General features: G+C 36.4%; 1 protein-coding gene across 2 annotated transcripts in view; it reads left to right on the top strand.

Annotated features, from left to right (window-relative positions):
• The window catches only part of EPHA6 (EPH receptor A6), a 368,662-nt gene that overhangs the window by 284,953 nt on the left and 67,714 nt on the right, over positions 1-15,995 (top strand). For both annotated transcript variants that reach the window (XM_053934140.1, XM_053934139.1), the window contains exon 11: positions 4,253-4,438. In XM_053934140.1, coding sequence (XP_053790115.1) covers positions 4,253-4,438 — 186 coding nt within the window. The remainder of the gene's footprint in view (positions 1-4,252; positions 4,439-15,995) is intronic.

Genomic DNA, 15,995 nt, shown 5'->3' with positions numbered 1-15,995 from the left:
AGTTTAATTCATTTATGAAATCTCTTCTCTCAGCTTCTCTCTCTGCTTTCTTGTATGCATGGAAGTGTATGCTTTGACATATTTTACATCAATGGGCTTTATTTTTATGGTTTCTGTTTTCTAAAATTACATGGATAATTTGTCAACTTCAAGAATACTCACCTAACAGGACTTGCAAACAGATTACAATGAAATTTAAACCCATTTCCATGCATGCAAGATACAGGTTAAATACCATGGCTGAGGCAGGGGAAGTACAAATTCCCCACAGTTTTATATTGTTTTATATAGAGGCTTCATATAGTAGAGGCTTATGAACATAACCTATCAGTATAATTCTCTGCAGTCCTAAAGATTTCTATGCATTCTCTCTAATTATGTGTTACACATTTCAACTGGATATAAAATGGATTTCTTATCACAAGATAATTACTTTTAAAAGATATTTACAATTTTCCCCAAAGTGAAACCAAAAATCAACATCTTCTCTTTTAACAAGTCAATTAATAGATTCACTTCTAAATTTGTTCTGTTTTAAAATTATATTTTGGCCGATAATTCTCATTTTTAATTTCTGTAACTTTCATATTTCAAACAAAAATTATTTCCATTCAAGAAACAAAATATTTCATTTTGAAACTGCCAAAGTGGAAAATCCCAAATACTTGAAAAAAAAATTTCTAGCATTTCTGGTCATGATATTTTTAAAACTGTTCTTTTCCTGAAAGCAGTTTCCAGTTTGTTTTTTCAATGGAAAAAGTCATGTCCAAAAGTTCTTGATACTTCACTACTTGCAGTTCTGATGGCTGTGACACTCAAGGCAAGTATTTTTAGTTAGTTTCTTTATTCAGCTTAACTCCAACTTAACTCTGTACCCAAGTTATACTTTAAATTATTTGGTAATTTTTCTGCACTTTTTTCTGCCCCATCTCTCCTTGTTTGGTTTAAGGGTTCAGCACCTCTTCCAGGAATGAATTCCCAGAGGTAACTTGTCAAGTCTGTCTTAAAATTTACAATTATCCTCCTATTTGCTTTGTTAAAATGTTGAAACTCGAGGAAGAGACCAACTCTTCAGTTTTTCCCAGAGCAGGCAATATTCTTTGCATGACCTAAATCTCCTGCAAGTTCTCTCACAAGTGCAAAGGTTGAAATGGGGAAGGGAGTTGAGCTGTATTTGGTGCTGTGACCTTTCAGTTCTATCAGCAGCCACTGTCTGTGCTGTAAGACATTTGTTCTGATCCCATGCAGTAATACCAGGCTGCACATCAGACTTTTAAGTGACTGACTGCTCCTGTTTCGCTTCCAGTATCACATATGCCCTGCTGAATGCAAAAAGGGACGTGTGGTTTGCACAGATTAAATTTCTAGTACTGCTCAATTAGCTCCTTTTTGTATAATATAAATATACAGTAATATATACAGAAATATATACAGAATATATATACAGAAATATATACAGAATAATACAGAAATATATATAATATATACAGAAATATACAGTAAGGTGGGTGAGGTTTCTGTTAATAAACCAGAGATCATTTACATTTTATTAGAACTGTACAGGCAGTGGACTCTATCTTGTCCTCTAGTTGTGATCAGCCTTTTCCCTGGAGCAAGGGAAAATGTTGACTTCATTGACATCTGGCTCTTGGCTTCAACTTATTACACGTGCAGTCATGAACCTCAGCTGCTGCAGGGTCAACATTTATCCTGTTTATCTTCAAACTTGAGCAGTGAGAATGAGATTCTTAGATTTAAAAAAACCCTTTTGTTGAATCCATTCCCCTGTGACGTTAAAAACATTGAAAATTCTTTATCTGAACAGAAGTGTAGGAAAGCTACTGTGGGGTGAAATCTTGTCAAAGTCTCAGTGTAAATAATTCAATGCTTTAAATTATATCATTGATGTCCATCTAGTCTAAAACAGAAGTTATTATACACCTTAAGTTTCTGTCTGTTCTGTAGCTGATGATCTCAAGTTTGACATTATGTCACAAAAAAACTGCTGGTAGTCTTTGTCTTCACCAGTTTATCAATCCCAAAATCCAAGGGGAGGGAAATTTCTTTCTAACTTTCCAAATCAGGCATCCAAATAAAAGTAAAAGAAACAGGGGTTCCTTCCCCTGCTTTGGATGTTGTACAGATAATAAATCTTGGAATTGCAAGTTGTTCAGCTGCCTCCTTCAGTTTAATTCATTTAAAAGCACTTGGCAACAGCCTTTTACAGTCCCTGAGGGATGAATGTCATTATTTATGAAATTCTGAAGCTGTAATATTCTTGTATAATCTTGTAGTAGCAAAATGGTTTAGTCTATAAGCTATGCTTTACAAATTAGTCTTAAAATGAGATTTTACAATTCTGCAGATTTATTGGTCACAGAATTTCTTTAAAAATCTGATATTAAGGCTCTGGTATTTTTGTTTTTCACTGCTTCATCCAGAGAAAGAATTGGAAAAATGTCTCAGGCATTTAAGCTTCAAAAACCATCAAGATGCAATAAGGTCATGGTTTTAGAGGAGGGTTCTGGTCCTGCTGAACATGTCACAGAACAGAAGATTGATACACCATGTCTCCTGCAAAACATTCAGGTTTCATCACTTTATTTTATGGGAGCACTTTACAGGTCCAAATTATCTACTGGTTTTTCAGTGCAAGTAGTCAGGCAAGCAAACTTTTAAGGAAAGTCTTCTAAAGGTAAAAGGGGCAAAATCATGTAGGTAAATCACACACAGCTTCCCCCTTTGTCAAAAGATTCCCAGAGCATCACTCTAATGACATATATTTTCACATATCTTATATTTGCACACATCTTTATTTTTTAAAATTAAGTGGAAATAAACTGGTGGGAGGAACTATACAAAGAAGTCCTGGGACCACTTGATTTTTTTAGCTGTTTAGGAAGCTGCTAATTTATTCAGAGGTTATGTTCAGCATGTGTTAATTGTACTCCTGTCATTGAAGTGAAAGACAAGCTATGAAATTGTTCTTTTAATCTCACTCTTCCTGGATCTAAAGATAGTAAAACTTTGCTTTGTTTTAGTGGAAGCAACAAAACCTAATAAAACAATATCCATTCTAATCCTGTAACATCAGGGACTTACAATTTTCGAAGTGAAGGCTGTGCCTTTAATGTACCTCACTTCTAGATTTGCTTCATATCAGAAGATGCATTGTTACAGAAGACAGCTCCTTTATTTTGTTTACTTCTGTCCTTAAAGTTTAGGGAATACTAATGCAGACAGCACTCAATGCAATGTTAAATCTCCAGTTAAATATATATCTGTTCATTACTTGCTTTTTGGATTTTAGCAGTTCTGATTCCAAAATGACTGGGGTAAAAATTTTAGATTTGCTGTGAAAGCAACCTGTACTGAGAAATGCTTTGAAATATTTCTGTGAACATTGTTTTTCATTTACTGAGTTGTGACCCATTGAAAACTGACCTGCAGTCATCCAAGAGGATGTTTGGTAGGGGCTCTAAATAACTTCTAGGTGACTTCAAGATCAAAGGGAAGTTGTGATTTCCATACAAACTGAATTATTAAATGTGTAAGGAGAATTCAGGGAGACACACATCCTTCACAGGCCCTACATACACAGGGAAACATCAGGGGAAACAAGTTTTGAGATTCCTCTCACTGCACAACTCCAGATTTGCTGGGAGTTTTGGCCTTTGGCTGTGTGAACAGGGAAATATGTAATTAATTTCAGGTTGGTGTGGAAGTCCATTTAAATAAATCATATGCAAGTGCTTTTCTAGGTCATAACAGTATAAAGTACTTTTTAAATGCTTCTATAGATGAAGGATAGTCAAGTGTTTTGATAGTCTCAGGGCTTTTCTTAATATGTAGGTCTTATCACCCCTAGAGATAAATATTTCTATCAATAGATATTTTACATTGATATTTTGTCATCAGTGGAATAAAAATCCAAATGTCATTGCATTCCTTCCTCAGTTATATATCCCAAACATGTTGATACCAATGTTCAATCTCTGTGGGGTGGGCTGAAGGTTTGCCTTTTGCAGGCTCAGTAAAAGGTCCCCCTGATCTCTGCTGTGGCACGAAGGAAAGGTGATCATTTCTTGTGAAGTGCTGCTGAATACTTTGATTTTCTGGGATGTGATGACACTCATAAACCTGAATATTCAATCAGTTATTTCTCTATCCACTTCTCTGGGATGAGTGAGTTCCTTGAATATTCTCTGTACAGGCACTGTGAGTTACTCAACAGATATTTTATCTGTTTAAGGGGAGTTTGGAGAAGTTTGCAGTGGACGTCTGAAGACACCAGGAAAAAGAGAGATCCCTGTTGCCATTAAAACTCTGAAGGGTGGCTATATGGACAGGCAGAGGAGAGATTTCCTGAGGGAGGCGAGTATTATGGGACAATTTGATCACCCAAATATCATTCGCCTTGAAGGAGTCGTTACAAAAAGTAAGTCACTAATCCCTTTCCTTGTTTTATGCTGTATGCTGGCTTTCCCATTCTGTCTCATTTAGTATTGGAATTAAGCATTATTTCCTCATTCAGTATGGGTTACAGTTCTCAGAAATCTTCCAAGTCATTGACAGTCAATACTGCAAAATTTGGGATCATAATAGGAAATGCATAGCCTGTCTGTTTTCAATGTGAAATGTTTCATTTTCATTTTTTTAATATCAATTACCTTCATTCAAGAGAAGTCTTTACAGGTTCTTATGAAATAGAATGGAGAGTTTGTGGAGAAAACCACAAATGTAACTGAGCTGACTATGAAGCCAAGTCATCTTGTAAAATATCTTATTTCTGCAAAATTGCTCATTATTTATTTGATTGAGATTTACTGATTTGGGTACCAGAAGAGATGAATTTCCTGTTTTGAAGAAATAAAAATTAAATTCTTTGTAGCTTGTTGTATACTGAAAATGATTAACTAAAATTCCAGAATAATCTTTGAAATGTTTTACTCCTTATAATTGTTGCAGCTGCCAACAGAGATCCCTTACCTCTGAAATTCAGCAGGTTTAGTGGTGTTATGGACTTTTCTGAAAGGCTGAAACATCTAGCTGTCACTTAACTATTAAGAAGTCTAATTAATGTGCATATAATTTCCTCAATGACAACTTCTTGCAGTAAAAAAATCTCATGGTACATTCTTTCCAAAATTAATCACTGTCTTAACCAAGCCATGTTGTTTGCTCATTTGCAGAACTTATATTTTTCTTTTCAAGGGAAGTGTGTTTATAATGCAGTGTCCTCTTACCATCACAGTAAAAACAGCAAATGTGTTATGAATATTTCCTGTTTTCACTTCATTACAACATCCAAAGCTATGTTTGGAAAATTAAGATCAAAGAGGAAAGTTTAGCTCCTGAGCTTGTGTTGTTGGAATGGAATTTCAGTAGATTTGTGGAATGACATGACCATGTTCAAATCTGTCTCTCTGTTGTTCTAAATGAAGATGATATTTTTCTTTCCTCATGAGTATTGCAAGGATAAATTTATTGGTTTTTAGGCATGTTTAGTTAGTAGACTAACAAAACCCATTGCATTCCAGGAAAGACACAGCTTAGTCTCTCCACTGCTCTCCTGTCAGTAACAGCTCTGTGGCAACAAACAGGAACACAAGTAAATGCTGGCTGAGCAGCACTGGAGATCTTGTCAAGAGATGTAAATGTGTAGGAACTTAAGTGAATTTAGCTCTTGCTTCACACTGAGCATATCAACAATTAAATTCCACCAGTCTTCACCAGCAGGGGTGGTTTATGAATCAGTATCACAGGTCTGGTTGGGATCCACATGGTGGATCTTGTAGGGTGTGTCTCATCTGGAAAAGGCAAAATGTTGTGGTTTAGGAGCATTATTTAAATCCATTTAAATGGTGCACAGGGAGTACAGTATAATAATGTCCTTGGCAATGGCATGATTGTTTAATCTTTACATTTAAGAAGAAGTAAAGAAGAAGTTTTCTTTCTGTAATGCCTCATCATCAATCTAGAGAGAAATCAAAGTGGCATTCAGAAAAGAGAAACAAACAGATAAATCAGTGCTCCAAAATTAGAGTATTAGGTGTTGTACAGGAAAGATTATAGAGAACTATAAGCCAAAAATTCATCATTAGCAGTTCTGCTTTTCATCAAGGAGTCAACAAACTTCATTAAGGTTTTGTAATGTTTGTTTGAAGGTAGTATAAAAATAGTGGGTGTTACTGTTATAGTCACACTGTTGTCTAAAAATATGCATCTCTCAGATATAAAATAATTAGTGGAACTTTGAAAGAAAATGTTTCGGTATCAGGCAGGATTAAAAAAAAATAAAACAGTTATGCAGCCATAATTATAGAATGAAAATAGGCTATGTGAATTATGAGCAGAGTTCACCCCAAGCACAGAAAGTGCAAGTCACATAAATGGTAAAGGACAGGGTTGTGCAGCACTGCTCTGCCACAGGGAAGGAGCCTGAAGCAGGCTGAGCCATGGACGCATGCACCCTGCTTCCCATTTTGTCTTTAGGGTGTTGCCTTGCATTTATACTGCCCCATCTGGGGTATTTAGAGAATAATATGATTTCAGCTTGGAGGAGAGCAGTTGCCTTGCCAAAGTACTAAGTCTAGGATCGCAGAATCCAAATTTCATATTACTGAAAGGTGTGCTCTAAAAGTCAGACAAAACTTTGTCCTAGCCAAATTATTTATGCATTGATAGCATTAATAAAAGGTGTTTTGTTCTAAGACCTTGATTAATAACAACAGAAACTATCTAATGTGCATTGCAGTTCCACTAAGCTATAAAGGCACATCAGATGCAGTAAATTTGATTAATAGATGTGTACTGCTGTTCTTAGCACATGCTTTCCTCTGTGTAACCATTAGTCATTAACTTCTAGTTCTTGCTGATAGATTTGCATCAGTTTGTAAGCAGTGCCTTCCATTACAGTGTCATTGACTATTGAACAAAGAAGAAAAAGGATTTGGTTGTAATAAGCAGAAGTGCTGTACCAGGTCAATAGCTATTGACTGGGGCAATAACAAATTCGCCTGCTCACTGCAAACGAGAGCTTTTATCTGGTGCTACCAGCTAAGCAAATGTTAACTTTTAAATTATACTGTTTTCAAAATTGCTGTGGAACATGTACAGTAGGGGAGGAAAGAAATGCTAAACTTAGCCTGCTCAAAAGTAGCTCTGAAACAGAGTTTTAATTCCCTTTTCTCATGGCTTCATCTCTCATTTGCCCTAGCTGCAATCCCTAATCACAGAGAGCAGTAAGCAGAACAGTTGCTGTAGCACAAGCTTTCTGTTAGCAGGGAGTTCATTTCAAGGGCAATTTGCTGGGCCAAGGCAAACACACCATGGCACAGAATCTGGTTCCACTTGTGTTGCTAACCAGAAGTCACAGGGGAAACTTTATTCTTGTTTAGTTTTGTTACAGCAACACCATTCCTTGCATGGTTTGCCATAAAAGACTGCTTGAATGCCTCACAAATTTATCATAGATGCTTGGGCACTTCATAAAATTATCCATGTTTCCTTTCAAGCCATGTTAGCACAGTGATAATTTTGGGTGCTCTTTTGGGTGTGCCAGGGCATGCTCAGGTGAGTTTTATGTCTGTGGCCAAGCTGCTGCTATTTCATAAACAGGTATAAGAACAATAATTTCCTTCTCCAGTGCATACACATGTGACCAACACTGAAAGCTGGGCTCTAGAGGAGTAAGATGTATCTTCATTTCTACATCATGTTGAAGAGTTTCCATGGAAAGTCTATAAATTAAATTAAAGCTGTGCCTAGAAAAAAAAAATCAGGCTGTGTAATTATATCTACAAAAGGGTCCCTGACTATTGTAACTGTACTGGAAGAAATCCAGACTGGAATCTTTAGTTAGTTTTGCTTGGCAGTGCCTTACACGATAGTTTAAAGCAAAACCTAATCAGTACTATGTAATACTGCTTTAACAAAAAATATCAATGCATGCAAGGGCTTTATTACATTCATAATCTGAATGTAAATAACCTAAATACCCTAAATAACTTCCAATTCTTGGAAATTAGTTCTAAGGAATTGTTCCCGTTCCAAATTTTGACTGCTGAAGGATTTGTACCAATCACGTGTACAAGAGGAATCTTTTTTAAGGCATTCATTTTCTTTGACAGCATTTGTATTTTCCAGAAGGATTTTCAAAATAGTCCCTTCACAAAAGGAGGATAAATGAAGACAGCACCCAGACCTCTGGTTCTGTGTAAACTCACATCCTCAGACACTGAGCCTGGCTTTGGAATGACACTTATGACTCCCTTGTTGTCTCCTCACTGTTTTCATTTCATGGCTTTCAAATTGTAAAGAGTATTGCAGTTCTGAAATCTTCAGGCACACATTTGCGGGTCAAATTTAAAGTTTTAATTATTGACTTCCTTTTTAAATTACTGTGTATAACCCATTCAGTGCAACAAAAGCCCTAAAATCAGTACACCTTACCTTGTCCATGAGGGAGGCAAAGCAGCAACACGATCCTCTTTCTCTGGAATTTACCATATATAATATCTGACCTTTTTTTTTCCTTTTTTTTTTTAAAACAAAAGTTCAGGACATAATGAATTCTTTTTTTCAGCCAAGACAATTTGCTCTAGGCCTTTAAGCCTTTATGGTAATGAATTTACTGTTGCCCTTTTCTCTCACCTGTTAAATGACATTCATGATCCATTTCAGAAGGTGACATATTTTGTAGTACATGTGTTTATTGTACACATAATGTTGTATATTTCGTTGCTACACAAAAGGATTGAGTCACTTTTGTGGCAATATTGACAATATTCTTACCTTGGTCATGGATGGTGAAATTGTACTCCCAGGAAGCATGATTCTGCGAAGTTTTAAATGTTGTTTATGGAAAATCCACTGGGGTGGTGAGAGTGTTTGTGTCATATTAGCCAGTGGACCTTACTTGGCATTGAGCATAAAGCTGAATTTTTCTGATAAAATATTATTGTAGTTGTGCACATAATGATAGACAAAACAGCAGGATCTCATCTGTGTTATAAATTGTTCAGAAAGTGGAGCTGTAAATTTTAATTTGGCTCACTGCCTTTATTTTCCTTTGTATCCTTATTCATAGATAAATATTGCAACACATTACTGAATCCAGAGTTGGCATGGCCATCAAATTAACACAAAACCCTCAGCCACCACCTGCATTGTTAGCCAAATTTATGAGCTCAGTTTATTGAAGTATCATCCAAAATACAGAGCTGAAAGTCAGAGCTGTGCACATAACACAGACAACACTAAGTAGGTGTAGCCTTCTTGCAAAATAGGTTACCCTTCCTGACTGGTACTGGAAGAAATGTAATTAATGTTGATAGTCCTGAGCTATTTTTACACATGCATGCATCCATGTGGACATTTCAAATTACACATGCAAACCACCATGCACCCATGTGTTGGAGGTTGCTGGCAAAAGTTAAGAATCCACAATACTCAGTTCTCCTGAATGACATATACTTAGAAGAAATGAGCTTTTAACCCTCTGGAAAAATTTACATTTGTCTTTCATGCTTTACATTCTGAGAATTTTGGTCCAAAAATCAAGGGGCCATTTTGGTTTCCTGCAGTTCAAATCAGGCACATTTCTGTGTTCTGCTTTTCCCTTTTTGCAGTTAGCAAGCCATACATCTTGACTGTCAATTCTGCTGCTGCATCTTTCACAGGATGATAAGCAGTGAAGAAAAAGCACATTGTCAAACAGTCAAGCAGTAACACCCTGTTAACAGCAGCTTAATCTGACCAGGGTACACTATCAAACATAACTAAATTCCATAATTCTGCTTTCATAGGTTACAGCTGAGAAACAGGATTTCAGATTCTTCAGGGTCCTTTGCCTTCAAATGTCTGTGTTCAGACACACACAGGACCTGACTTTCAAAGATATTCAGATGCCTTGACGTGAAATGTGGTTCTAGTAGAAAAATATGTGACTAAAATGATTCCTGCTAACAGCTGTAAAAAGATAAAGTCCTGTAGATAAGATATGGCCAGGCTATTTCTTTTTCCTTTTCTTTTGAAGGGAATGCATGGTCATAATTTTTCATAATTAGCGTCGTTATTAACCAGAAATTATTGCTTTTCCATCTAAAATATCTGAATACAATATGCAATTTCTTCCTTTACCATGAAAGTAAAGAAGAATATGGTAGAATAAGTTAAAGGGCCAGATATTTAGAGTGTGCAGGAGATATATGAAGGGTTGGGGCTTTTTTAACAACAGCAACCAGAAGATCAATGAATATCAGGGAGAGACAAGATTGCACTGTGCTGACAGATTTGCTGCACAACATGGCTGATCTGTTGCCTGTGCAGGAAAACCATAAAAGCAACAATGAGAGCAATTATAAATGACAATGGCAATTGCAGCTGACAGCCAGAGGAGTGAGGGGGTTAAAGAGTGCATAGAAAGCAATCAATAATCCCAATTCACAAGTTGTATTTGGTTGATTTATTTTGATAAGTTCAGATTCATTTGTTCTTCTGTATAGAGGCAAAAACACACTAGTAAATGGGCATGTGATTGAGCATGGGGAAAGGCTGGGGAGAACTCTGAATGCATAGGGCATAGTTCAAGTTGGTTTACCCCATTCCAGGCAGAGCATCCTGCTGCATCTTCCACTGGCAAGCAGGAAATAACTGTTTTAAAATGTGAACTGTGTTACTCATCTTCAAATGTGTGTGGTTTTTCAATAGTAGCCATTATTGGGTTTTAGTATTATTTATAAATATTTTTGCTTATTATTACCCATAAACCCTCCAGGTCTAGTCTCTCCATACAAACCTCTGCTGCAAAAGTTTGCATTGTGATATTTCCTGCAGCTTTAAGGCTCACGCCCAAATTTCTAATGCAAAGCAAAAAGCTTAAGATATCTTGAACAGCAGATTCATATCAAGAAGTAGTAGTATTGGAAAATGGACTGGTAATTTTCTCATATAAATATCTGATATTGCATTTTATGGAAACATGAGAGTTAGATGTGAGGAAAAGAAACTATTTCACTGACTATAATTATCTTTCTGATTTTAATGCATACATAGTTCAGGTTCCAGAAGAATAAGTAACTTAGATGCAAACTGTTTGGGATCCTTTCCAAACTCCTTGTTGGAAATTCAATTTGCACAAAATAATCCTTCATAAATGTTACATTTCTTCAGAGATAAACATAGTGCTTGTAAATCAGGAGAGGATGATAAAACTGTTAAGGGACACACAATTGAAAGAGAGAAGCAACGTGGGAAAAAAAAATAATATGATTTTAAAACATCATAATAGATGGTGTGAAGTTACAGAGTATTCAGTTTAAGTATGCTCTAAATATATGCACAAAACATTAATGACAATCCTGTAAACACATTTTCAGAAGCAAATCTATTCTACCAGACATTCTCAAATAGATTCATAACAACATCCATCTGTAAATATTGTCATTTTTCAACTAAACTTTAACAAGGTAATTTCTCCTGAATAAAATTTGAAAGCAAATAAGTTTAGCTGATAATGACTTAATTTCAATATTTTATCTAGAGAAGCATAGTACAGAATTTTTATAATAGTAAAAAACTGAAACAAATCACTGCACTGTTGCTAGAATTCACATAATTGATTACCTTTCTTCCTGAAACAACAGAAACTTGTTAATATCTCCCTAGACTGACAATAATTAATTTACCCACTTTGGAAAAGTCTCCCCTCTTTCCTTTCTCTGTTTTTAACTCTCCGCTGTAGTTGAGCACATTGTTCAGCACACAAGTGTTTCAGGTAAGACTGGCAATTCACTTCCAGTTTTCAATGAATGTCTTTCTAAGCATTGAAAAATGTGACTTTGTGGGCTAAGTAAACAAATGCTGCCCAACATCCATCCTGGCAGAGTCACCGTTGCCAAAACCAGCACAGGGAAGATGAGGTGAAGAGGTTTTACCACATGGTAAAACCTCTGAACACCAAGTGGTCTTTGAGCTGCAGAGAAAATCCTCTGAATACACTTGGTACCAACAAGGAGGTAATTAACAATTCTCTTTGGTCAGCAGCATTTCTCAAAAAAGAAAGCAGAATTCCCGTCCATGTGCCTCAGGCCATCAGAGAGCAAACACAGCTTGTCTTGGTTTACCAGGTGTGGGCTGGGACACCTTCACTGAGCAGTGGCAAAGAGGATTTTCTGTCTAACTTACAGATTTGTAAATCTAAACCAGCATTTAATCCACTTCTAATCAAAGAGTTCATTCCAAGTCACAATTCTGGTAATGACAGCGATTTTCCACTTCTAATCCTGGCATCTTTTATTTGAGGAAGTCAAGTGGTGTTTGTTACAAGGAAGGAAATCCAACCTGTGGGCTTAATTTCATTGATATTACTGCACAGTGAATTGTGAATGGATGAATGTGAAATAGCAAAAGGAATCCTCAATTTGTACCCTACATTTGTTCAACAGAAAATCACTCAGCCCCAAGGGGTTTTCTTCAACTGAACACAGTGAGGCTTTTTCAGTGATACTGATTGTCTACAAGTGGGGAGTGTGTCTCCTAGCCCTGGTTCATACTGTAGCAGGGAAACAAGGCTAAAAGAGGAGAAAATCAGAGCTTTAGCTGCAGAACTGCAGACTGGACAGCAGGCTGCATGAACACATTTGTCTTCAGATGCCACCATGAAAAGCTATTTCACTCATTAAATTAAATCTTTCTGCTATTTCTAAACATAAAGTACAAAATTAATCCCCAAATCTCTGTTTTTATGGAAATACCATGAAAATGGGCAATTGAAAATTTAAAAAGCCCATGGAACTTCTTAACCATCCCATTCATTCCACCAACATTTCACATGGGAGTTTCCTGTCTTAAAGGACAAAGAGTTCCAAATTATAGGAATGCTTAGCTTTTTCCTTCCAAAATAACAAAAAGTGGGCAATAAAAAGATAATTCAGCTAATTAGTAATAGATTCATAATTCCCTGAAATAATGATGTATACAAAATGAATCACAAAGGTTTTGGCTGATATTACAGGCTTTGTTTTCTTCTATTATGAAAAATGTGATTTTAAAGTATTTTGTTTTCATCTAATAATGAATGCATGATAATGAAATCCAAATGTACAGCAGTACTTGTAGAAGTGTCCTGGGTTTCATAAATCCCTATAAACACATCAAGATTTCAGGTTCTTATTTAGCATTGTGCTAAAGCTATTTTTAAAGCAGGGACTGAAAATTCTTATTTAGTAGACAGCTTAAGCATACACAGTTTTATTCCATAGAAGCTCAGTATTTCCCTTTCTATTCAATTAAGACTACAATGATTCAACATAGCATTTTTTATGGCTGTTAAAAGCCTTAATCATATTAATGTTGTCACACCAATCTTCCCAGCAACCAGAACTTCACTGTGCATTGACATTTAACACATCACAAAATAAATGCCTGTAGTGTTTGTAGAACTCTTTTCAAGCAATTCCCTCACTCCCCCCCCACCCCCCAATCACCTGTTTGTCTAGAAGCAGCAAGGGAAATTAAATGAGATGTTAATATTCTCCCCAAATATTCTGTAACTTACATCAGTTCCTCCTTAGGAACTGAAAGCTTCTTTCAGCATTTGCTTTTTGTCCCAGAGAAGTCATAAGTAAAGCCAGAAGTTGTTATAATTGGGGTTTTCTAAAACAGTCTCAGTCTGGGTAAATATTCCTGCCTCTGGACTTATTCCCATCTGCCAGTCAAGAAGTGAGAGTGCAGGTTTGTAGGGAAGCGTTGTCTTCCACAAGCATCTCAAAGTTAAACTCATCAGGGATGGAGGTCTCAGCTTTGCCCTGCCCAGTGTTTGTCTTCTTCATGTTTCCAGAAAGACCCTGTAAATTTAAATTTGGAGCAGAAATTAGAGAATTGATATAGAAAAGCAGGACTTTGAAAATATGTTCCCCAAGAGCTGGGCTAGAAGGGTCTGTTCCTCAGAAATGAAGCCAAAGCATAGGAATGCTTCATTATTTTCAAACCAGTAAACTGCAGGAAATTCAGAGTTAAAATCTAACTGAAGAATAAACCTAAAAAGCATGGAAATAACTAATCCAGACACCAGGAAAAGGCAGTCAAAGGACTCTGTGAGTTCTTGAAAGTTAACTGAGGGGTGACACAATTATTTGTGGGTATGATGTCAACTACTCTGGTGGAATCTGGGGAAACAAAATGGGACCACCCCTTTGAAAATCTGCTGCTGAGCATGTGAATATAAATTTCCCTTTGCACAGCAGGTTTGGTTTTGCTGGTTTAGGTACCCTAGAGCAGAATTCAGCCTTCAGGAGTTTCACTGTGTTATTTGCAAGGTAATGGAAATCCTCACATGATTCACTTGGACTTGGTGGCCTCCAGAGCTCCTTTCCAACCTCAGCCATTTTGTGTTCTGTGATTTCAGCAGGGGTTAAGCACAGTAATTTTTGTCAATTTTTGTCATGCTCTAATATTTTGTGATGTCTATTAAAAAATACTATTTAGTGATCTTGAAAATTAGATTTTTCTAAGAGATATGAATTATTTGGGTAAGCATTTAGGCATACCATTCTGTCAGCCTTTGCTTTCATTAAAAAAAAGCTCTAAAATAAATTAGGAGCATATTCTAAGTCTCTAGATTATTGCATTGAAAAAAAAGTAAAAAGTTTATGTTTTCTTAATGTAGTGAAAACATGATCCAACAAATTAATCAGGGATACATTTTTTCCCTGCTTCTGATTTTTTTTCCATTGCAAGTCAAGCCTTTTGAGTGCTCTAAAAATTGTAATCTGACATCATAATTTCAAAGTTTTATAAAGTCATTCCTTATAAAAACCTTCCATATGTTCCCTTATAAAAGATTATGAAGTAATGTGCCATTCCTGGTGGTCTAGGAAGGATAAATCAATAAAATCATGTGAGGGAAAAGTCGACCATGTTTCAGTACTTTCCATAATGGATATATTTCAAAGAATTTTGGAAAAAAAATGCTCTAACCCTGTTTCTAACTTCCCCAAGGAAACACTAGCAACAATAAAAATAAGGTTTTATTTTAGAATGAGAAATGCTCATAACAGAAGCCAGTCTTCTCTCAGACATTAAGTGGTAAAATTGAGTAATTACCCTATGCAGAAGCAGGAAAACTCTCTGCATTCTGTCCTCCAGTATTTTGTTACTAAATGTTCAGCCCACCCTGCCTGAAAATGCAGTTTGGAGTGAAAAGAGCCAGTTTGCTTCCTGCCAAAGTGAATGCAAAAGCTCCTTCCAGCCCTCACTTCCCCAAAGCCTTCATCTGCAGATTCCTGAGAACTTTCTCTTAGCTGGGTTTTAACAATCCCTGCATGGAAAGCATCAAGAGGACTGACTATATAGAAACAAAGAGCAATGGGGTTTTTTACATTAAATACACCACAGATGCATTTTTCCTTTTTTTTTCCAAACCAAATCTGTGGGAAAGGAACAACAGCCTAAAGTCTTCTTTTGCTGGAGCCAATAAAGAGATGGTACTTGCAAAAACAAATAGAAGAAGGAGTTGTGACTTCTCTAGCACTTCTCAGTCCAGGTTGTTAAATTAAGCAGACAGAGAGCTACTTCTGAATTTGTAGCTTTAGAAGCACAGAAATACACAGCACATGAAATGGTCAATTCCATCTGTATTAAGTATTGAATAAATACTTAATAAATAATAGTAATAAATAAGGAAAAGCAGCAGTGACAAAGAACAGGGCACAGTTTTGTCACTGGCCATGGGATTTGGGCTGGGAGCAGTGGCTGTTCTTCCAGGCTGACCATGCTGTGACCACACAGTGCCAATAAATGGGTGTGAATTAATGTCTGTGCTCTGGAGCTGAGCTAAGAATATGGATTTCCTTTGCCCAGCCACCTTCTCCTGACCTTCTGCTCAGGGGGATAATATCCTACTTAAACCCATGCCACCTTAGGACACCGTACCAATGAAATTCCCTATCAAATTCCACAATTTGTGGGATGATATTCCCCCAGGAACAACA

Source organism: Vidua chalybeata, chromosome 2 (assembly GCF_026979565.1).
Source record: "Vidua chalybeata isolate OUT-0048 chromosome 2, bVidCha1 merged haplotype, whole genome shotgun sequence".
Lineage (NCBI taxonomy): Eukaryota > Metazoa > Chordata > Aves > Passeriformes > Viduidae > Vidua > Vidua chalybeata.
The sequence above is the reverse complement of the archived record's forward strand: the minus strand, read 5'-3'. Positions and strand labels throughout refer to the sequence as shown.